General features: G+C 49.4%; 8 protein-coding genes across 8 annotated transcripts; 4 read left to right on the top strand and 4 right to left on the bottom strand.

The window, feature by feature from the left end:
* Positions 1–298: 298 nt before the first annotated feature.
* Positions 299–1,255, bottom strand: N7446_003683 (putative short-chain dehydrogenase/reductase family protein; the record flags this gene model as incomplete). Its single annotated transcript, XM_058512432.1, has 1 exon — positions 299–1,255. One exon carries the CDS (start codon positions 1,253–1,255, stop codon positions 299–301), a length of 957 nt encoding a protein of 318 aa, XP_058373761.1.
* Positions 1,256–2,054: 799 nt separating this feature from the next.
* N7446_003682 (UbiA family prenyltransferase) lies at positions 2,055–3,155 on the bottom strand (the record flags this gene model as incomplete). Its single annotated transcript, XM_058512431.1, has 1 exon — positions 2,055–3,155. The coding sequence occupies one exon, from the start codon at positions 3,153–3,155 to the stop codon at positions 2,055–2,057; it is 1,101 nt and encodes a 366-aa protein (XP_058373760.1).
* A 599-nt stretch (positions 3,156–3,754) lies between these two features.
* Positions 3,755–5,172, top strand: N7446_003681 (cytochrome P450; the record flags this gene model as incomplete). Its single annotated transcript, XM_058512430.1, has 6 exons — positions 3,755–3,803; positions 3,894–4,076; positions 4,129–4,472; positions 4,522–4,643; positions 4,693–4,976; positions 5,042–5,172. 6 exons carry the CDS (start codon positions 3,755–3,757, stop codon positions 5,170–5,172), a joined length of 1,113 nt encoding a protein of 370 aa, XP_058373759.1.
* Positions 5,173–5,594: 422 nt separating this feature from the next.
* N7446_003680 (class I SAM-dependent methyltransferase) lies at positions 5,595–6,544 on the bottom strand (the record flags this gene model as incomplete). Its single annotated transcript, XM_058512429.1, has 3 exons — positions 5,595–6,348; positions 6,405–6,434; positions 6,483–6,544. 3 exons carry the CDS (start codon positions 6,542–6,544, stop codon positions 5,595–5,597), a joined length of 846 nt encoding a protein of 281 aa, XP_058373758.1.
* Positions 6,545–6,876: 332 nt separating this feature from the next.
* N7446_003679 (uncharacterized protein) lies at positions 6,877–8,171 on the top strand (the record flags this gene model as incomplete). The annotated part of the gene is made up of 5 exons (XM_058512428.1): positions 6,877–7,029; positions 7,080–7,116; positions 7,172–7,251; positions 7,297–7,673; positions 7,721–8,171. 5 exons carry the CDS (start codon positions 6,877–6,879, stop codon positions 8,169–8,171), a joined length of 1,098 nt encoding a protein of 365 aa, XP_058373757.1.
* A 290-nt stretch (positions 8,172–8,461) lies between these two features.
* Positions 8,462–9,406, top strand: N7446_003678 (alpha/beta hydrolase). Its single transcript, XM_058512427.1, has 2 exons — positions 8,462–8,968; positions 9,019–9,406. Exons 1-2 carry the CDS (start codon positions 8,486–8,488, stop codon positions 9,355–9,357), a joined length of 822 nt encoding a protein of 273 aa, XP_058373756.1. The 5' UTR covers positions 8,462–8,485; the 3' UTR covers positions 9,358–9,406.
* Positions 9,407–9,562: 156 nt separating this feature from the next.
* Positions 9,563–10,600, top strand: N7446_003677 (uncharacterized protein; the record flags this gene model as incomplete). The annotated part of the gene is made up of 2 exons (XM_058512426.1): positions 9,563–9,853; positions 9,914–10,600. 2 exons carry the CDS (start codon positions 9,563–9,565, stop codon positions 10,598–10,600), a joined length of 978 nt encoding a protein of 325 aa, XP_058373755.1.
* Positions 10,601–10,776: 176 nt separating this feature from the next.
* Positions 10,777–12,310, bottom strand: N7446_003676 (uncharacterized protein; the record flags this gene model as incomplete). The annotated part of the gene is made up of 3 exons (XM_058512425.1): positions 10,777–11,068; positions 11,130–11,406; positions 11,461–12,310. 3 exons carry the CDS (start codon positions 12,308–12,310, stop codon positions 10,777–10,779), a joined length of 1,419 nt encoding a protein of 472 aa, XP_058373754.1.
* Between the last annotated feature and the right edge of the window lie 943 nt (positions 12,311–13,253).

Below are 13,253 nucleotides of genomic sequence, written 5' to 3'. Positions count from 1 at the left end.
TGAGCTAGTAAAGCGGGCAATTGCCGCCGGGACAATGTCGTTGATCTACGAATGAGAACGCCCGTCAAGAACTTAGGGCCATCTCAAAAAGAAACAACTTGATAGACCCGGGGATTCGGGTACGTAGCTGATCGACGTTTTGTGTCAACTGCTGACTCTAAACGGTCAACCTTGCAGATGTCAGACAGAGATGTGCCCAACCAGGTGCGAAAGTACTCGTTGCTTTCCATAAATAACATCCCATTTCATTAAATACTAAATAATATTACATGAGTCGAAATTCAATGATATTAAGCGATTACACGTTCTGCATAATACCAGGACGAACACCCTCCAAGATCGACGACAACTCACTCCACAACTTCTCACGCGCTTGGCGCCCTTCATCACTGCGCACAAATGGCGAAAGAGCCGTATTCTCCACATGTCCATCCGTCATATATGCGCCGTGGCTTTCGAGTCCAGCTGCAGCCCCGGCTACAAGGGTCCGCGAGCCAACCTCAGTGGACCGAGCCATGACCAACTTCATCAGCATGAAGCTCCATCCTCCCTCCCTTCCGAGCTGTGAGTGGCAGAGACCAGGGTTGACCATGTTGATGATGACCTCTGACCCGCGAACCCGGCCTGCTAGTTCCTGCACGAGCAACACCTCGAGTAACTTCGACAATGGGTAGCGCTCGCGCATGTTCGCCTTTGTTGGGTCGCTGATTGTTTTCATCGGTTGATCTTCTTTCCATTCGGGGAAGCTGACCCAGCCGTGGACTTCGCTCACGACGAATGTGAGGTGCGGCGTGCGTGATGGGATCAGTTTTCGGGTCGACTTTAGTGTTGGGAGGAGGAGGAGACCGAGAAGGAGGGTGCTGATCACATTCACAGTGATACTTCGCTCATAGCCTTCGGATGTTGAGAACTCTCCTGTTGCAATGGCGGCATTGAGGATGGCTACATCCAGGCTGGGGATCTTCGCGATACGCTCGCTGAATGCGATGACGGATGCGTATGAGGATAGGTCTACCTCCCACACTTCACACACGCCTGAGCGGCCTGTGGACTTCTCAATGTCCTCCTTCGCAGTTTCGCCAGCTTTCACATTGCGAACGCCGAGGATCACTCGAGAGGCGCCCAGTCGCGTGACATGGCGTGCAGCTTCTAACCCTAAGCCGACATTGGCCCCGGTAATCAGCACTGTCTGATCCACAAAGGACTGTGTGGGATATTGGGGAGTAACAAAAAATTGTGAGTATAGAAAGCCCATGATGAATATTTGAACTGAAACATAGTTTAACTGGGGCGTAAATAGCTTCTTAAATATGAATGATTCAGCCAAACGTCATTATGGACGGACGGAGATTATCGGGGTTAAGATGTTCACTGACTAAAAGTAAAGCCGTCAAAGACCGAGTGTCCGAGCTTATTATTTACTTCTGAATACGAGTTAGTTTAGCTTCGATTAGATGCATTTGGGCTATCAGGGGATGCACACTTGAATTTCAAGGCAACAAGGTGTGCGTGTTGGCCCCACCGGAGCAGAGGTTGGAACATTATCCTCTTTACGTGGAAGAGCTGCCTGGGAGACCAGCAGTGTTGATAGTACCCACCGACACTTTGACTCCCGCCCCTTAAACTTTCATGAATTCTCCGCGACATTTGCACTTCGCGCATGACCCGACTTTGGTACACTCTTTGTGACCTGCTTATAATTTCTTTTTACCTATTCCCACATACATGGCTAGCCTCAGGTTTGCGGAGACTTTAAACAGTCAGCCAAGTCCACGGGCGGCCGTGTGATCCTTCGATTGACGCTAACTAGAGCACAAATCACAGTTATTACAGACGAAGATTACTTTTCTACTACTTTTTCTAATATTCGTTGCATATCTGCGCTGAGTTGGAGCTCATGGGAAATACCGGGCCCGTGGGCGCAAGCAGAGGCCTTGTTACAACAGCAGCACCCCAGTGTCATACCTCCTACGGCATTTCTTTTCTCTAAACTATCCAAGCGTATGAACTCGGTCCACTGAACAAATTCTAGTGAGCTGCAAAGCTTTCAGGATTCAATCAATCCCTTCTGTCGAGTCTAGCTCCGAGAAAAGCGGCAACATATATACTACTGCAATCCACCAATTCCACGTACGAAACGTCTTCTGATCCCCAGGCACTCCACGCACAACTAAAACGCGCACAGCCACTGTACATGCTAAACCAGCACTCAGAAAATACCAGAGCGAAGAAACACCCCAAAACATAGGGCAAGCTATCCCCCAAGTGACCAATGGCACAGCGATCGTCCACCGAGCAAAACCATCACCCCACACAAGAGGGGCTGTGCGACGACCACGCTGTGCATCACCAGGCTGGTCGGACATATCCTGCAGATGAACAGTTGAGAAGATAACAGCAGTAATGACAAGATGCCATCGTCCCAACAACTCCCCAGGATGGAGGGGCAGAGCAGAGCCGCCCAGGAACACTTCCATTGCCCCGGATACAAAACATGTATAGCCCAGCGCATTGGTGACGTTTCGTACTATCGGGCCATTGTCTGCGCCACCACAGTTGTTGTACCACAATCCCAGGATTATTAATAAGACAGAGTGTCGGTTTCCTCCGCTGAAGATCATGCTATACAAGGGTACGAATATATACAGCGCTACCATGATCCGTGTGGCGTATTTGTGGGAAATTCGATGACTTGGAAAGGGTCGCCAGGGCTTGTTGAGGAGATCCTCAGCGACTGCCCGTTGGCCGCGCTGGTTGTTGATGGCGAACGGGATAAAGTTTATCACGACCCATACCAAGACGTTCAGGCCTCTGCCAATCAAGCTTAGAAGTTCGATGGTATTCTGAGGGCGTACAAGCTGACTGGAAGCGTGCAGACCGTATTTTGGTGCGGCCCAACCATTTGTGATTCCGAAAATAGTACTTGGTACGACGATGGTTTTCAAATCGCTGAAGATGAACAGCCAGAACGTGTAAAGATGGTATCTGCAAGATTTGAGCTCCCTGAGGACTTTGTTAGAGTTCATGTTTGGAAGTCCTCCACTGACACACTGAATATAACAGAGGAGGCGAAGGTTTTCACCGGTATCAGGCGGTTGTATCAGCCAGAGGAGTTTGAAAGCTTGGTTTGACTTGAAGTTGGCGAGTTTGATCATTATAGCAATAAGGAGCGGTGAATCAAACTCACCAATATGTAGAGTTTCCAGGCTCGTGGGATGTTGAATAATGGCCTGTCTTGTGGGTAGATGCCTGACGTATTGCCATTGTCGTCAAAACGGCTGAATTTGCTACATATTCCCCGACAGCTGATGATGACGGACGCTGTCCAACAATGATCTTGGCCAAAAACGAACCATCATACACAGCAGCCACAACCCCTTTATATCATCAGGAAAGCCTCGGCGAGGCTCCTTCAACGACCTCGTCAAACTCCATGCGGTTGTGACCATGTTAGCACCCGAGGCAATCGCTATTGTGGTGGGGCTACTGGTCCACCAATTCATCTTCATACACGGCGAGTGGCATCTTAGAGGGCCAAGGGTCATCGTTCTTCATATAGCAATTGCAGCCATAATATACTCCGCCGGACTTTTCATATACCACGACAGCCGCCAAAACAATGTCCTCCGAATCACATACTCTATACTAAGTTACAATTTCGCCTTGTTCTCTAGCATTACAATCTACCGAATCTTCTTCCACCAATTGAAACGATTTCCTGGACCAAGGCTAGCGTCCTTGACCAAGCTCTGGCATGTCTGGAAATGTCACGACTCTCGTGGCCACCTTGTTCTTCAAGCCTGGTACGAAGAGTACGGAGAGTTCGTGCGAACAGGCAAGAATCCTGATAGTCCTCAGTACATCCTTTTGCTAACATCGCAATGGGGTGTCAGGTCCCGGTGAAATAACCGTCTTCCACCCCGAGGCATACGAGGCAATGGATGGCCTTCAAAACCGCAATACCCGATCCGATTGGTACGACCTACTTTATCCACGCATATCATCGATTTTTACTCGGGACAAAAAACTTCATAATGAACGGCGGAAAATGTGGGAGCAGGCTTTAAGTACCAAGGGTGAGAACTACACATTCCATATGAGAGGCCAGAGTCTAATTGGACCTCCTAGCCCTACAGCAATACCACCGAAGAGTTATAGAAAAGGTCCACACACTGGAAGATCTTGTCGCCATGGAAGAATCAAACCCAGTACTAGTAAATGACTTGATGTATTTTTTCGCATTCGACTCAATGGGTGATTTCGCCTTCAGTGAGGACTTCGGCATGATGCGTACCAGAAAGTGGCATTCATCTATTGTGATTCTAAGATCAGCCCTCACAATGCTGGGACCATTCAGTCCCGCCATTTGGATTCCGAGGCTTGGATTTGCTTTTATACCTGGGTTGTGGAAAGTTCGTGATTGGTTCCATATGCTTGAATTTTGTGATCAGTGTATGGCTCGACGGATGAAGGTGAAAGTGCCGAGTTAAATGGCGAGTGATTTGACTAACAGTGGCATAGAAAGTACTTTCTGATCGGGATATTGCCTCTTGGTTCATTGAAGACTATAAAAAGCATGGATCAGACCCTACCCGAACGCGATGGTTGAGTGGTGATACTGCTACACTAGTCGTAGCTGGCAGGTAAGTAACGCTTCGTATAGATAATCATCTTTCTAATTTCAAGATGAAGCGACACAACTGCCCCGAGCCTAACACTTCTATTCTACTTTCTCGCCCGATACCCTGACCACGCCGAGAAAATCCATGAAGAACTACAAGAGGTCAACATAGAAGACCCAGCACTGCTATCAACCCTCCCCCACCTGAACGGAATGATAAATGAAGCAATGCGCCTCCTCCCAGCCGTCCTAACATTCAGCTCTCGTGTATCACCACCGGAAGGCCTAATAATTCACGGAACATTCATCCCAGGAAACACGAAAGTCTGTGCGCCACGGTATACAATTGGTCGACGTAAGCATAGCATCACGTCCAATTTACAAGCCATTGTACAAATACACAAACTGACAAGAACCCAGTCGAGACAGCGTATGTCAACCCCCACGACTTCATTCCGGAGCGGTGGTACAGCCGACCAGAGCTGATTAAGGACAAGAGGGCTTTTGCTCCTTTTGGTATTGGTAAGCTTCTGCGACGTATTGGAGGCTAGATATATATATATATCAACCTGTGTTTCCATATTGATGGTCGAGTTGCACGCGGAAATTGTATGTCAGATTCTAACACGTTGTACTGACTAGGACGTACGAGCTGCGTTGGGCGTCATTTGGCACTCGCACAGATACGTCTTCTTGCTGCTGCATTGGTATCTCGGTATCGGGTCAAATTTGCGCCCGGTGAAAATTGGGGTGAGGCAGTTGAAAGGGATATGAAGGATCAGCTTACTGCTCAGCCTGGGGCTTGTCGGCTTGTCTTTGAGCGTCGGTGAGGGATTGGTCATTTGACTTGGAAGTCGCGAAGCCATTGAAACGGAATTGAATAACGTAAATGCATTACACTATTTCATCGCTGTATAGTGACAGCGGAACTAGAACTAAGAAATCAAAAGAAAAAGACCCAATGTATGGCCTCTTAAGATGCGCAGAATCCCCAAGCAACGTGGATATCAAAGGTCACATAGCATCCCGATTGAATGTCCGCGTATGCCTTACGTTCAAGCTGCTCCAGTTGCTGCATAGTCAACGAGCCTTCATCCCCTCTTGCAGACGCGAGCCGAGCCCACGCAAATATAGCCACCATTCCATTAGCAGTAAGACGCGGGCGGGTGGCGTAAACTCGATCAGCAGCAACAACCTCAGTATGAACCTCTTTCAGACCAGCGGCACGCATCTCAGTAGTCAGTCGATTCCAACCATTTTGAAAATGGTGCATCATCCCAGCCAGGAAATGCCGGCCCATGTAAGAGGCAGTGTCGGTAGTGGCAGTAGGTGAACAAGCAAGATGTCGCACAGCGGTAAAATCACATTCCTCCCACTGCATAGCACCACCAGGCTTCAACATGCGAGTGAGATTCCGAATTATGGAAGGCCACTCGCTAGGCTTGAGGCCCGCTGAAATGAGCCGCACATGTACGAGATCATATTTGCCCCATAATATCGACTGAACGGGCTGACGGGCGTCGAGGAGGTACAGTGCGACATTGGGGGGAAGTGTGGAAAAGGGCGGGAATAGCGAGGTCGAGATGTCATAACCATGCATACTTGCGTCGGGATAGTAATGGCTCAGACTGCGCAGGAATGTTGCAGTGCCTGTGCCCACGTCAGCGACTTGGGCATTGGGGGGCAGCTTGGCTCGAACGGATGGGTGCAGGAGGTAGCCGATGTTTCTGTGTCAGTCAGTTTTCTGGATTTTCCAGGCAGAATCATCACAATAGGGACTTACTCCGTGATCAGTTCGAACTGCTCGTCAAGTCTGTTTCGAATTAGTTTTGGGTTGTTATTGGTTGGTGGACTTTGTTACCTTTGCGCCTCGGTGGAATTACGCCCCATATTCTCCGCGTATGTATCTCGTCGCTGAGCCATTTTGCTTTGAAATGAGCAGGGAAGATGGAGGGAGAAAACGTGAATGGGTATTTCCACTGATGCTTCAGACTAGATGTGTCCTCAACTGCAAGGTCACAAGCTGAAACAAGTTGAAGTGAAGAGAGTCGGCAAGGTTGTGAAGGTCGTACGAGAGCTGCAGTGTTCAGCAGTCCCTACTTGAAGATACCCTATTGGGAGATGTCGTGTCCCAAACAAGACCAGGCTACTTGAAGAGAGGCTCAACTGCTGAATCCCTTTGTTTTCCCTACAGTACTCGCCATCATCCTCCCCTTGGGTTATGGCCATCTAGTGACTTCCCCTTGGATATCGGTATGGTGCGTCTGAATCCACGCGCTCCGGCGCTGATCGCCTGGAGTTTAATATTACTCTTTATTGCTGCCGGTGCGGTGATTTTGAGGGTGATTTCTACACGAAGGCGGCATCGGCAGTTCAAAAGCCATGATTATCTCGTATTCTTCTCACTGGTCAGTCTGAATAGACCTGAAACTGTCCAAAATACTAACACAAAGTCCAGGCTGCCTTGACTGGATATGTGATAGACGTACTGACTGGTGAGTTCAACGGGATGCTTCGTTTGTATGATCATCGGCTTATCTCCAGCCTCAGGGGCGATCATCGGCGGCTATGGCGGACACACATCGATAATGGCTTCTCACCACCCAGAACAGTTGATAAGTGCCTTAAAGGTGTGTTTTGCATGTATGTGAGGTGCTTGATGCTGATTTGGTCAGACATTCTGGGCATCGGAATGGTTTTGGGCTACAGCAACAGCCTCCTTTCGACTCGCCATTCTGCTGCTATATATTGAGATCTTCCCCAACAGTCCAGTCTTCTTCTGGACAGCAATGGGAGTGGGAGGCTTGGTCTTCCTATACTGGGTGGCCTCCATTTTGACAATTGCTCTGCTGTGCCGCCCGGTCGCTTACAACTGGGATCGCACTATTGCAGGTGTTTGCGGGGATGTGATCAAGACCGAGTACGCCTCTGCAGGATTCAACATGGGGATCGACCTAGGAGTCGTGCTGCTGCCTCTGCCAATCGTATGGCGGTTGCATATGTCAAGTCGCAAGAAGACCGGTGTGACTGCGTCGTTTGCACTGGGAGTACTGTAAGTCATGCATTTGCTAGTTCATCTCCAGGAGCTGACGGTAGCAGAACGGCTGGTATCAATCTGGGCCGCATTATACAGACCAAGCTCTGTCCAACCGACGATATCATCTACTGCGCTAGAGACAGTTCAATCTTTGTCATTGCCGAGATGACTGCAGGAATATTGGTGGCCTGTGTGCCAACCTTGGGTCCTTTGATCTTCCGTGGGCGCCGTGTGCCTTCGGCGCGACCGCACGACTTGCCCACCATCGGGTCTGCTCGCACCCGTCCACGCCGCCATCTGGCCAAGTTTGATTCCCTCCTCTCGACCCTTGATCGCAGCCACGACGAGGAGAGGAACATGGCATGGAATGAAATTGGGGATACCGGGGCACCCACAGCGCATGCAGTTGCTGGGCCTGGACACAAAGGAGCAGATGGAGGCATCTTGGTGACGCGCGATTTGGACGTGCGTAGTCTGAATCCGCCCCCTACCCCTAAAGTGGACGCCGTTTGATTGTCGTAGCCAAGTGTTTTTGCTTGCTCTCCTTGCGTCTCTGGGAGATCTGCGTGCTCCACATGTCGATCAGGAACTGAACTTCAAACGCCATGCTTATGGGGGATGCATGTCAGATTTGTCTCACTTTGGAGTGGCCGGTTGTATCGGTGGGATAATCAAAGATATAAAATACATAATATATGCAAGTAAGCCAATAGAGACAGTTCCGTGTAGAGTCAGCGTGACATTGAAAGGGGAAGTGGTGGTCAGCCTTACATGCGGGGATCTATTGTTGTTTCTCTCCTACTCTCAACTTCCTCTCTACAACCACCATGGCCCCTCCCTTCGTCGTCGTGCTCTGCCATGGCTCTTACCATACACCTGCTCCATACCAGCCACTGGTGGATGTCCTGACTGAGCGAGGTATTGAAACATACTGCCCTCAGCGGCCTACCTGCGACCTCAGCCAACTGAATGTCGGCGACATCAACAACCCCGATTTCGATCGAAGGGCTCCTCCAGGAGGTTACCCTCTTCCCGCAGATGATGCAGAAGAAATCGGGCGCCTGATCGACCGACTGATCTCGGATGGAAAGTCGGTTCTGCTTGCAGGACACTCGTCTGGCGGTTGGGTGGCTGCCGAGGCCGCAACATCTGCCCGACAGGCTTCCGTACGGGCACAGGAGGGCAAGACTGGCGGTATCATCGGGATTTTCTTCATCGGTGCATTCATCATTCCCGAGGGTCAATCTGTCCACAGCTTCTTTCAACCCGCTGATGGCAGGATTATTGTGCCCCCATTCATGCGATTCCACGTAGGACTCCCACCAGTTATTCTTGTCGAGCATACACTGACGGTCTGCAGAAACACGGTGTTGATGGCCTTGGCACAATGGTCGATCCTGAGAAATTCCTCTTCAATGATCTCGACGAGGCGACTGCTAAGAAATGGGCGGGTACGTTGACAGCAGCGCCTGTCATGAACAGCCCTCTGACCCATAATCCCTACACTACTCTACCCTGTGCATATTTGGTATTGGAAAACGACTACACGTTGCCAAAGGAGTATCAGGAAGGCATGGCTGCGAGTCAGTCGAAGCCGTTCACCATGTACCATGCACCATGTGGACACTCGCCGCATCTCAGTTGGACGATGGGACTCGCTGAGAAGATGGAGGAGTTCGCTGGTCAGATCTTAGGTTGAGAATAGGTAAACAATGGGGCCATGTATCACAATGAATATTTCTCTTCCCCGAAGACGTAGTGCAAAGTGTAACTGAGAGTTCTGCAAGTGTGGGAGGGTTTTTGACGTTCTGTGCAACGAGGAACTGCCCCCAAACACGCACCTTCTTTAGGATTTCCTTCTCATCTTCTTCCTTCAAACCTCAATCTTTCACCCATTTTCAAAGATGGATGCCCCTCAATACGTCTTCGGTGCCCAGAGCTTCGGCGCCACCTGGGTCAGTGGTAACATTGACCAGCTCATGGTGGCCCTCAAAGATGCCGGCATTCAGCGTTTTGACACTGCTGCCCTTTATCCAGCTACCAATCCTGGCGTTTCGGAGAAGCTCCTCGGCGAAAAGAAGCCCGAGAATGCTATTATCGACACCAAGATTATGTTCATCGGAGATGGTTCACTCTCCATGAAGAACATTGGCAAATCGATCAATGATAGCCTGGACCGACTCAAGGTCAAGAAGGTGTGTTCAAGCTCATCTCGTGCTCGAGTATCGTGAATATAGCTAACTTTAATCCCTCAGATCCACACTCTCTACGCTCACGCCCCGGACCGCACAGTCCCCATCGCCGAGCAAGCGGCCTACTTCGACCACTATTATCGACTGGGCCTTTTCGAAAATCTTGGCTTGTCCAACTACACCCCAGCTATGGTTCGAGCGTGGATGGAAGTCGCCGTGGAGGAAGACTTCGTCATGCCGTCTGTCTACCAGGGCCAATACAATGTCGTCTGCCGCGGCTACGAAGACGCGCTGTTCCCTGTCCTCCGTGAATTCGGGATAGCATTCAAGGCTACCTCGCCCTTGGCTGGTGGCTTCCTCACTGGCAAGCTATCCTACCATCCGACAGTTCAAAGCTTGGAGGGGACCCGCTTCGAGGTTGGAGAGGGAAACATGGTGGGCGCACTTTACCGCATGTGGTACGACCAGCCTGCATTCCACGATGCCATGCGTGAGCTGGATAACATGGCCAAGGAGCATGATTCTACTGGGGCTCAGTTTGCTCTGCGCTGGTTGCTCTTCCACTCTCAGTTGAAGAGCCTTGATGAAGTCGTGATTGGCCCGAGCCACTTCGAGCAGCTTCAGTGCTATCTCGATGCCCGTAAGGCTGGCCCGCTGCCCGATAACAACGCAGAGAAGGTTAATCTGCTGTTCCCAGCACTGCGGGGCCTTTCAAAGTCTATCATTGAGAAGGGATGGTGGTCTCTGTGAAAGGGATCGCTACCTCCCCACATCGAGAATTACATTCTACCCAGTCATGTCACCCTAGCGAATTTCCGCCACCACAAGCGGCGTTATGCTAAGAATAAAATCAATTTCAAATAGGAAAACAATAACAACCAAAACATTTCTCTAGCCAAATTTCGAGCAAGAGCATTTATATACTTTCACAAATCTCCGGACCTGCATAACCGCCCGCCCTCAGCAACTACCCAAGCCTCACTTCCCACAGCTTTAAATGCATAGAAGATAGAATGAGGATCATACTTCTGCTTAATCCTGAGTAATTTGGCATACCTATCCCCATAAAAAGCCTGCTGCCAGTCCACCTGATTCGGATCAGCCTCATTCAAATAAGCACCACCACCAGGAGTAAGTCTCTCCAATGGCGGCAAGAGAACATCAGTAATAATCTGCTGCCTGGCAACATTTTTATCCCAGTCCGTATAGTTGAAAGACCTAAAAAAGATTATTAGTCAACATCCGGAACCATAGTTGGAAGAAGATCGAGTTAACTGACGCTCCCATCACAACACTCATAAGAGCATCTCGCCACGCTGGATTGACACTGTTATTGGGGTAAGCCACGCGCGAGGAATTGACCATAACCCCTGATATTACGAGACCGGTATCTTTTTCAACAATTGCGCGGAATTGTGATACGAGCTCGGTGAGGTTTTGCTGTACCACTGATCGGGGAATGAGACGGCCGCCGAGGAGTTGGTCGGTTATATTTTCTGGTGGGTTCATCTTTCGATAGGCGTTATGAAATGTTGAGAATTCCTCGACGTAGTAAGCTGTGAATATGATAGTATTAGTATTTGCGTTTCGATATTTGGTTCCACACGTACTGTACTGCATGCCGTTCCTTTTGAAAAATCCGATCAAAGGATCAAATAGAGAGTTGTAGAGTGCTGCCGTCCCACGCGGGATCGTAGTTGGAGTTGTTGACATGGAGTTATTGGTCAACCACCAAACACTTGCGCCTCCTGCATCACCTATCGAAGGCAAAAGTGAGGTAAACATCTCCACTCCCGCGAAGAATGTCGTTCTGGAGATACCCGTATCCGAGAAAGAGAAATTCCCGGAAACAGTGTGTAACTCCGGATAGGCTTTGCTCGTCATTGAAATGACAACACCGTATGTTCCTCCACCTCCACCTGAAAGGGCCCAGTAGAGGTCAGAGTTCTGGACAGGAGAAGCGACAACCAGTCTTCTATCGGCAAGGAAGACCTCCCATTCCAGGACTTGATCCGCAGCAAGTCCAAATTGTGATACTAACTGGCCATGGCCACCTCCTTGGGAATACCCGCCTGCCAGGCCAACAGTTGGGCAATTGCCACCAACGACAACTACACCGGCTCTTGAAGCAGCGGAGCTGGCCTCGAAAGATTGAACGCCAGCTCCTATTTTCATGGCTTTTCCGGTATAGTATGATGAGTTATAGTCCACAATGGAGATATTCTTCATATGGTGCATCCAGATACCAAGTGCTCCAGCTCCAGTTGATTTTCCTAGGAGATCATGACCCGTGTTTCGAATGACAAGTCTGATATTATGATGTTTGGCGAAATGGATAGACTTTTGGACATGCCTAGCTTCAGTTGCGTTGACTGCATATTGGATGTAATTGCCAATCGTACATGGTGCATGTTTTGAGGAGAATGGGTTGCAACTGTTGTTTGTATATGTGGATGCCATGATTGATGAGGATGTTTCATAGTGTGTTGCTGGGAAGCCCCAAACCGAGTGGAGTTGGGCACATTGTGTTCCGTTGAATGGCGTCAATAGATCGAGGTGACATGGGCTGGCTATAGGAATTGTTGCGATCAATTTACCCCCAATGGTTGTATTGAAGTGATCCCATCTGTCGTCATTTGGCCAACATGGATCCTGTGGCATGCAGCGACAGACAGGCGAGTTTGAAGAATTTGCGATTGACAGACCATTTGTAATTCCAAACAAAGTAATCAAATTGGCGAGAAACCGTAGCCACGCGATCTGGACACTCATGGCTGCGATGATCTGACCTGAGCGAACAGCATTCCTCCGTAAACAAAGGTTATATACGTGAATTGGAGCACAAATTCAGTCCCTGGCCACATTTCCAATCATGAAACATGGCCCTGACTTCAGATATCAAAAACGTGCGTAATTGGCGCATCTGCATATTAGACCCTGATATACACGGATAGTACACCGAGTCGAGTAGCAAGGCCTGCCATATGTAGCTGAATCCGCAATTCTGACTCAGACATCTGTCGCGTGGGATTAGGATCCCAATGCCGTCCTTGGCTATTATGCCATTAGGCAGGCAAGCTGGAGGTTTCTGTCAGCCCTGAGTTGGCTGATACTTGTGTAACGCGGTTTAGGACGGTACATTTAGGAAGGTTTTCGGGAGATGAACTACCGGTTTGCTTGTATGTGTAAAAATAGATTGCATAATATTGATCATTGCGCAGCTTAGAAAGTAAATACTAGTTGTTTTCACAATAGATTTGGTCGGGTTTGTTTGGCTCGGAGTCAGTGGGCGTCATAATTGTCCCGCCAATTTCCGAGAGGTAAAACGTGTACCAATAGACGTATCATCTCTAACGAAACATTCAGTAAGCTCTAAGCTTCACTCGCGTTACCTTCATGCAGT

Source organism: Penicillium canescens, assembly GCF_028828765.1.
Source record: "Penicillium canescens strain IBT 15451 chromosome Unknown utg000003l_segment0_segment0, whole genome shotgun sequence".
Taxonomy (NCBI): Eukaryota; Fungi; Ascomycota; class Eurotiomycetes; order Eurotiales; family Aspergillaceae; genus Penicillium; species Penicillium canescens.
Note: the sequence above shows the minus strand (reverse complement) of the source record. Positions and strands in the feature narration are given on the sequence as shown.

Coding starts and splice junctions, on each gene's coding strand:
- N7446_003678 (XM_058512427.1), top strand. CDS start 8,486: ATGGCCCCTCCCTTCGTCGTCGTGCTCTGCCATGGCTCTTACCATACA. Junction 8,969..9,018: donor CCCCATTCATGCGATTCCAC/GTAGGACTCCCA, acceptor GACGGTCTGCAG/AAACACGGTGTTGATGGCCT.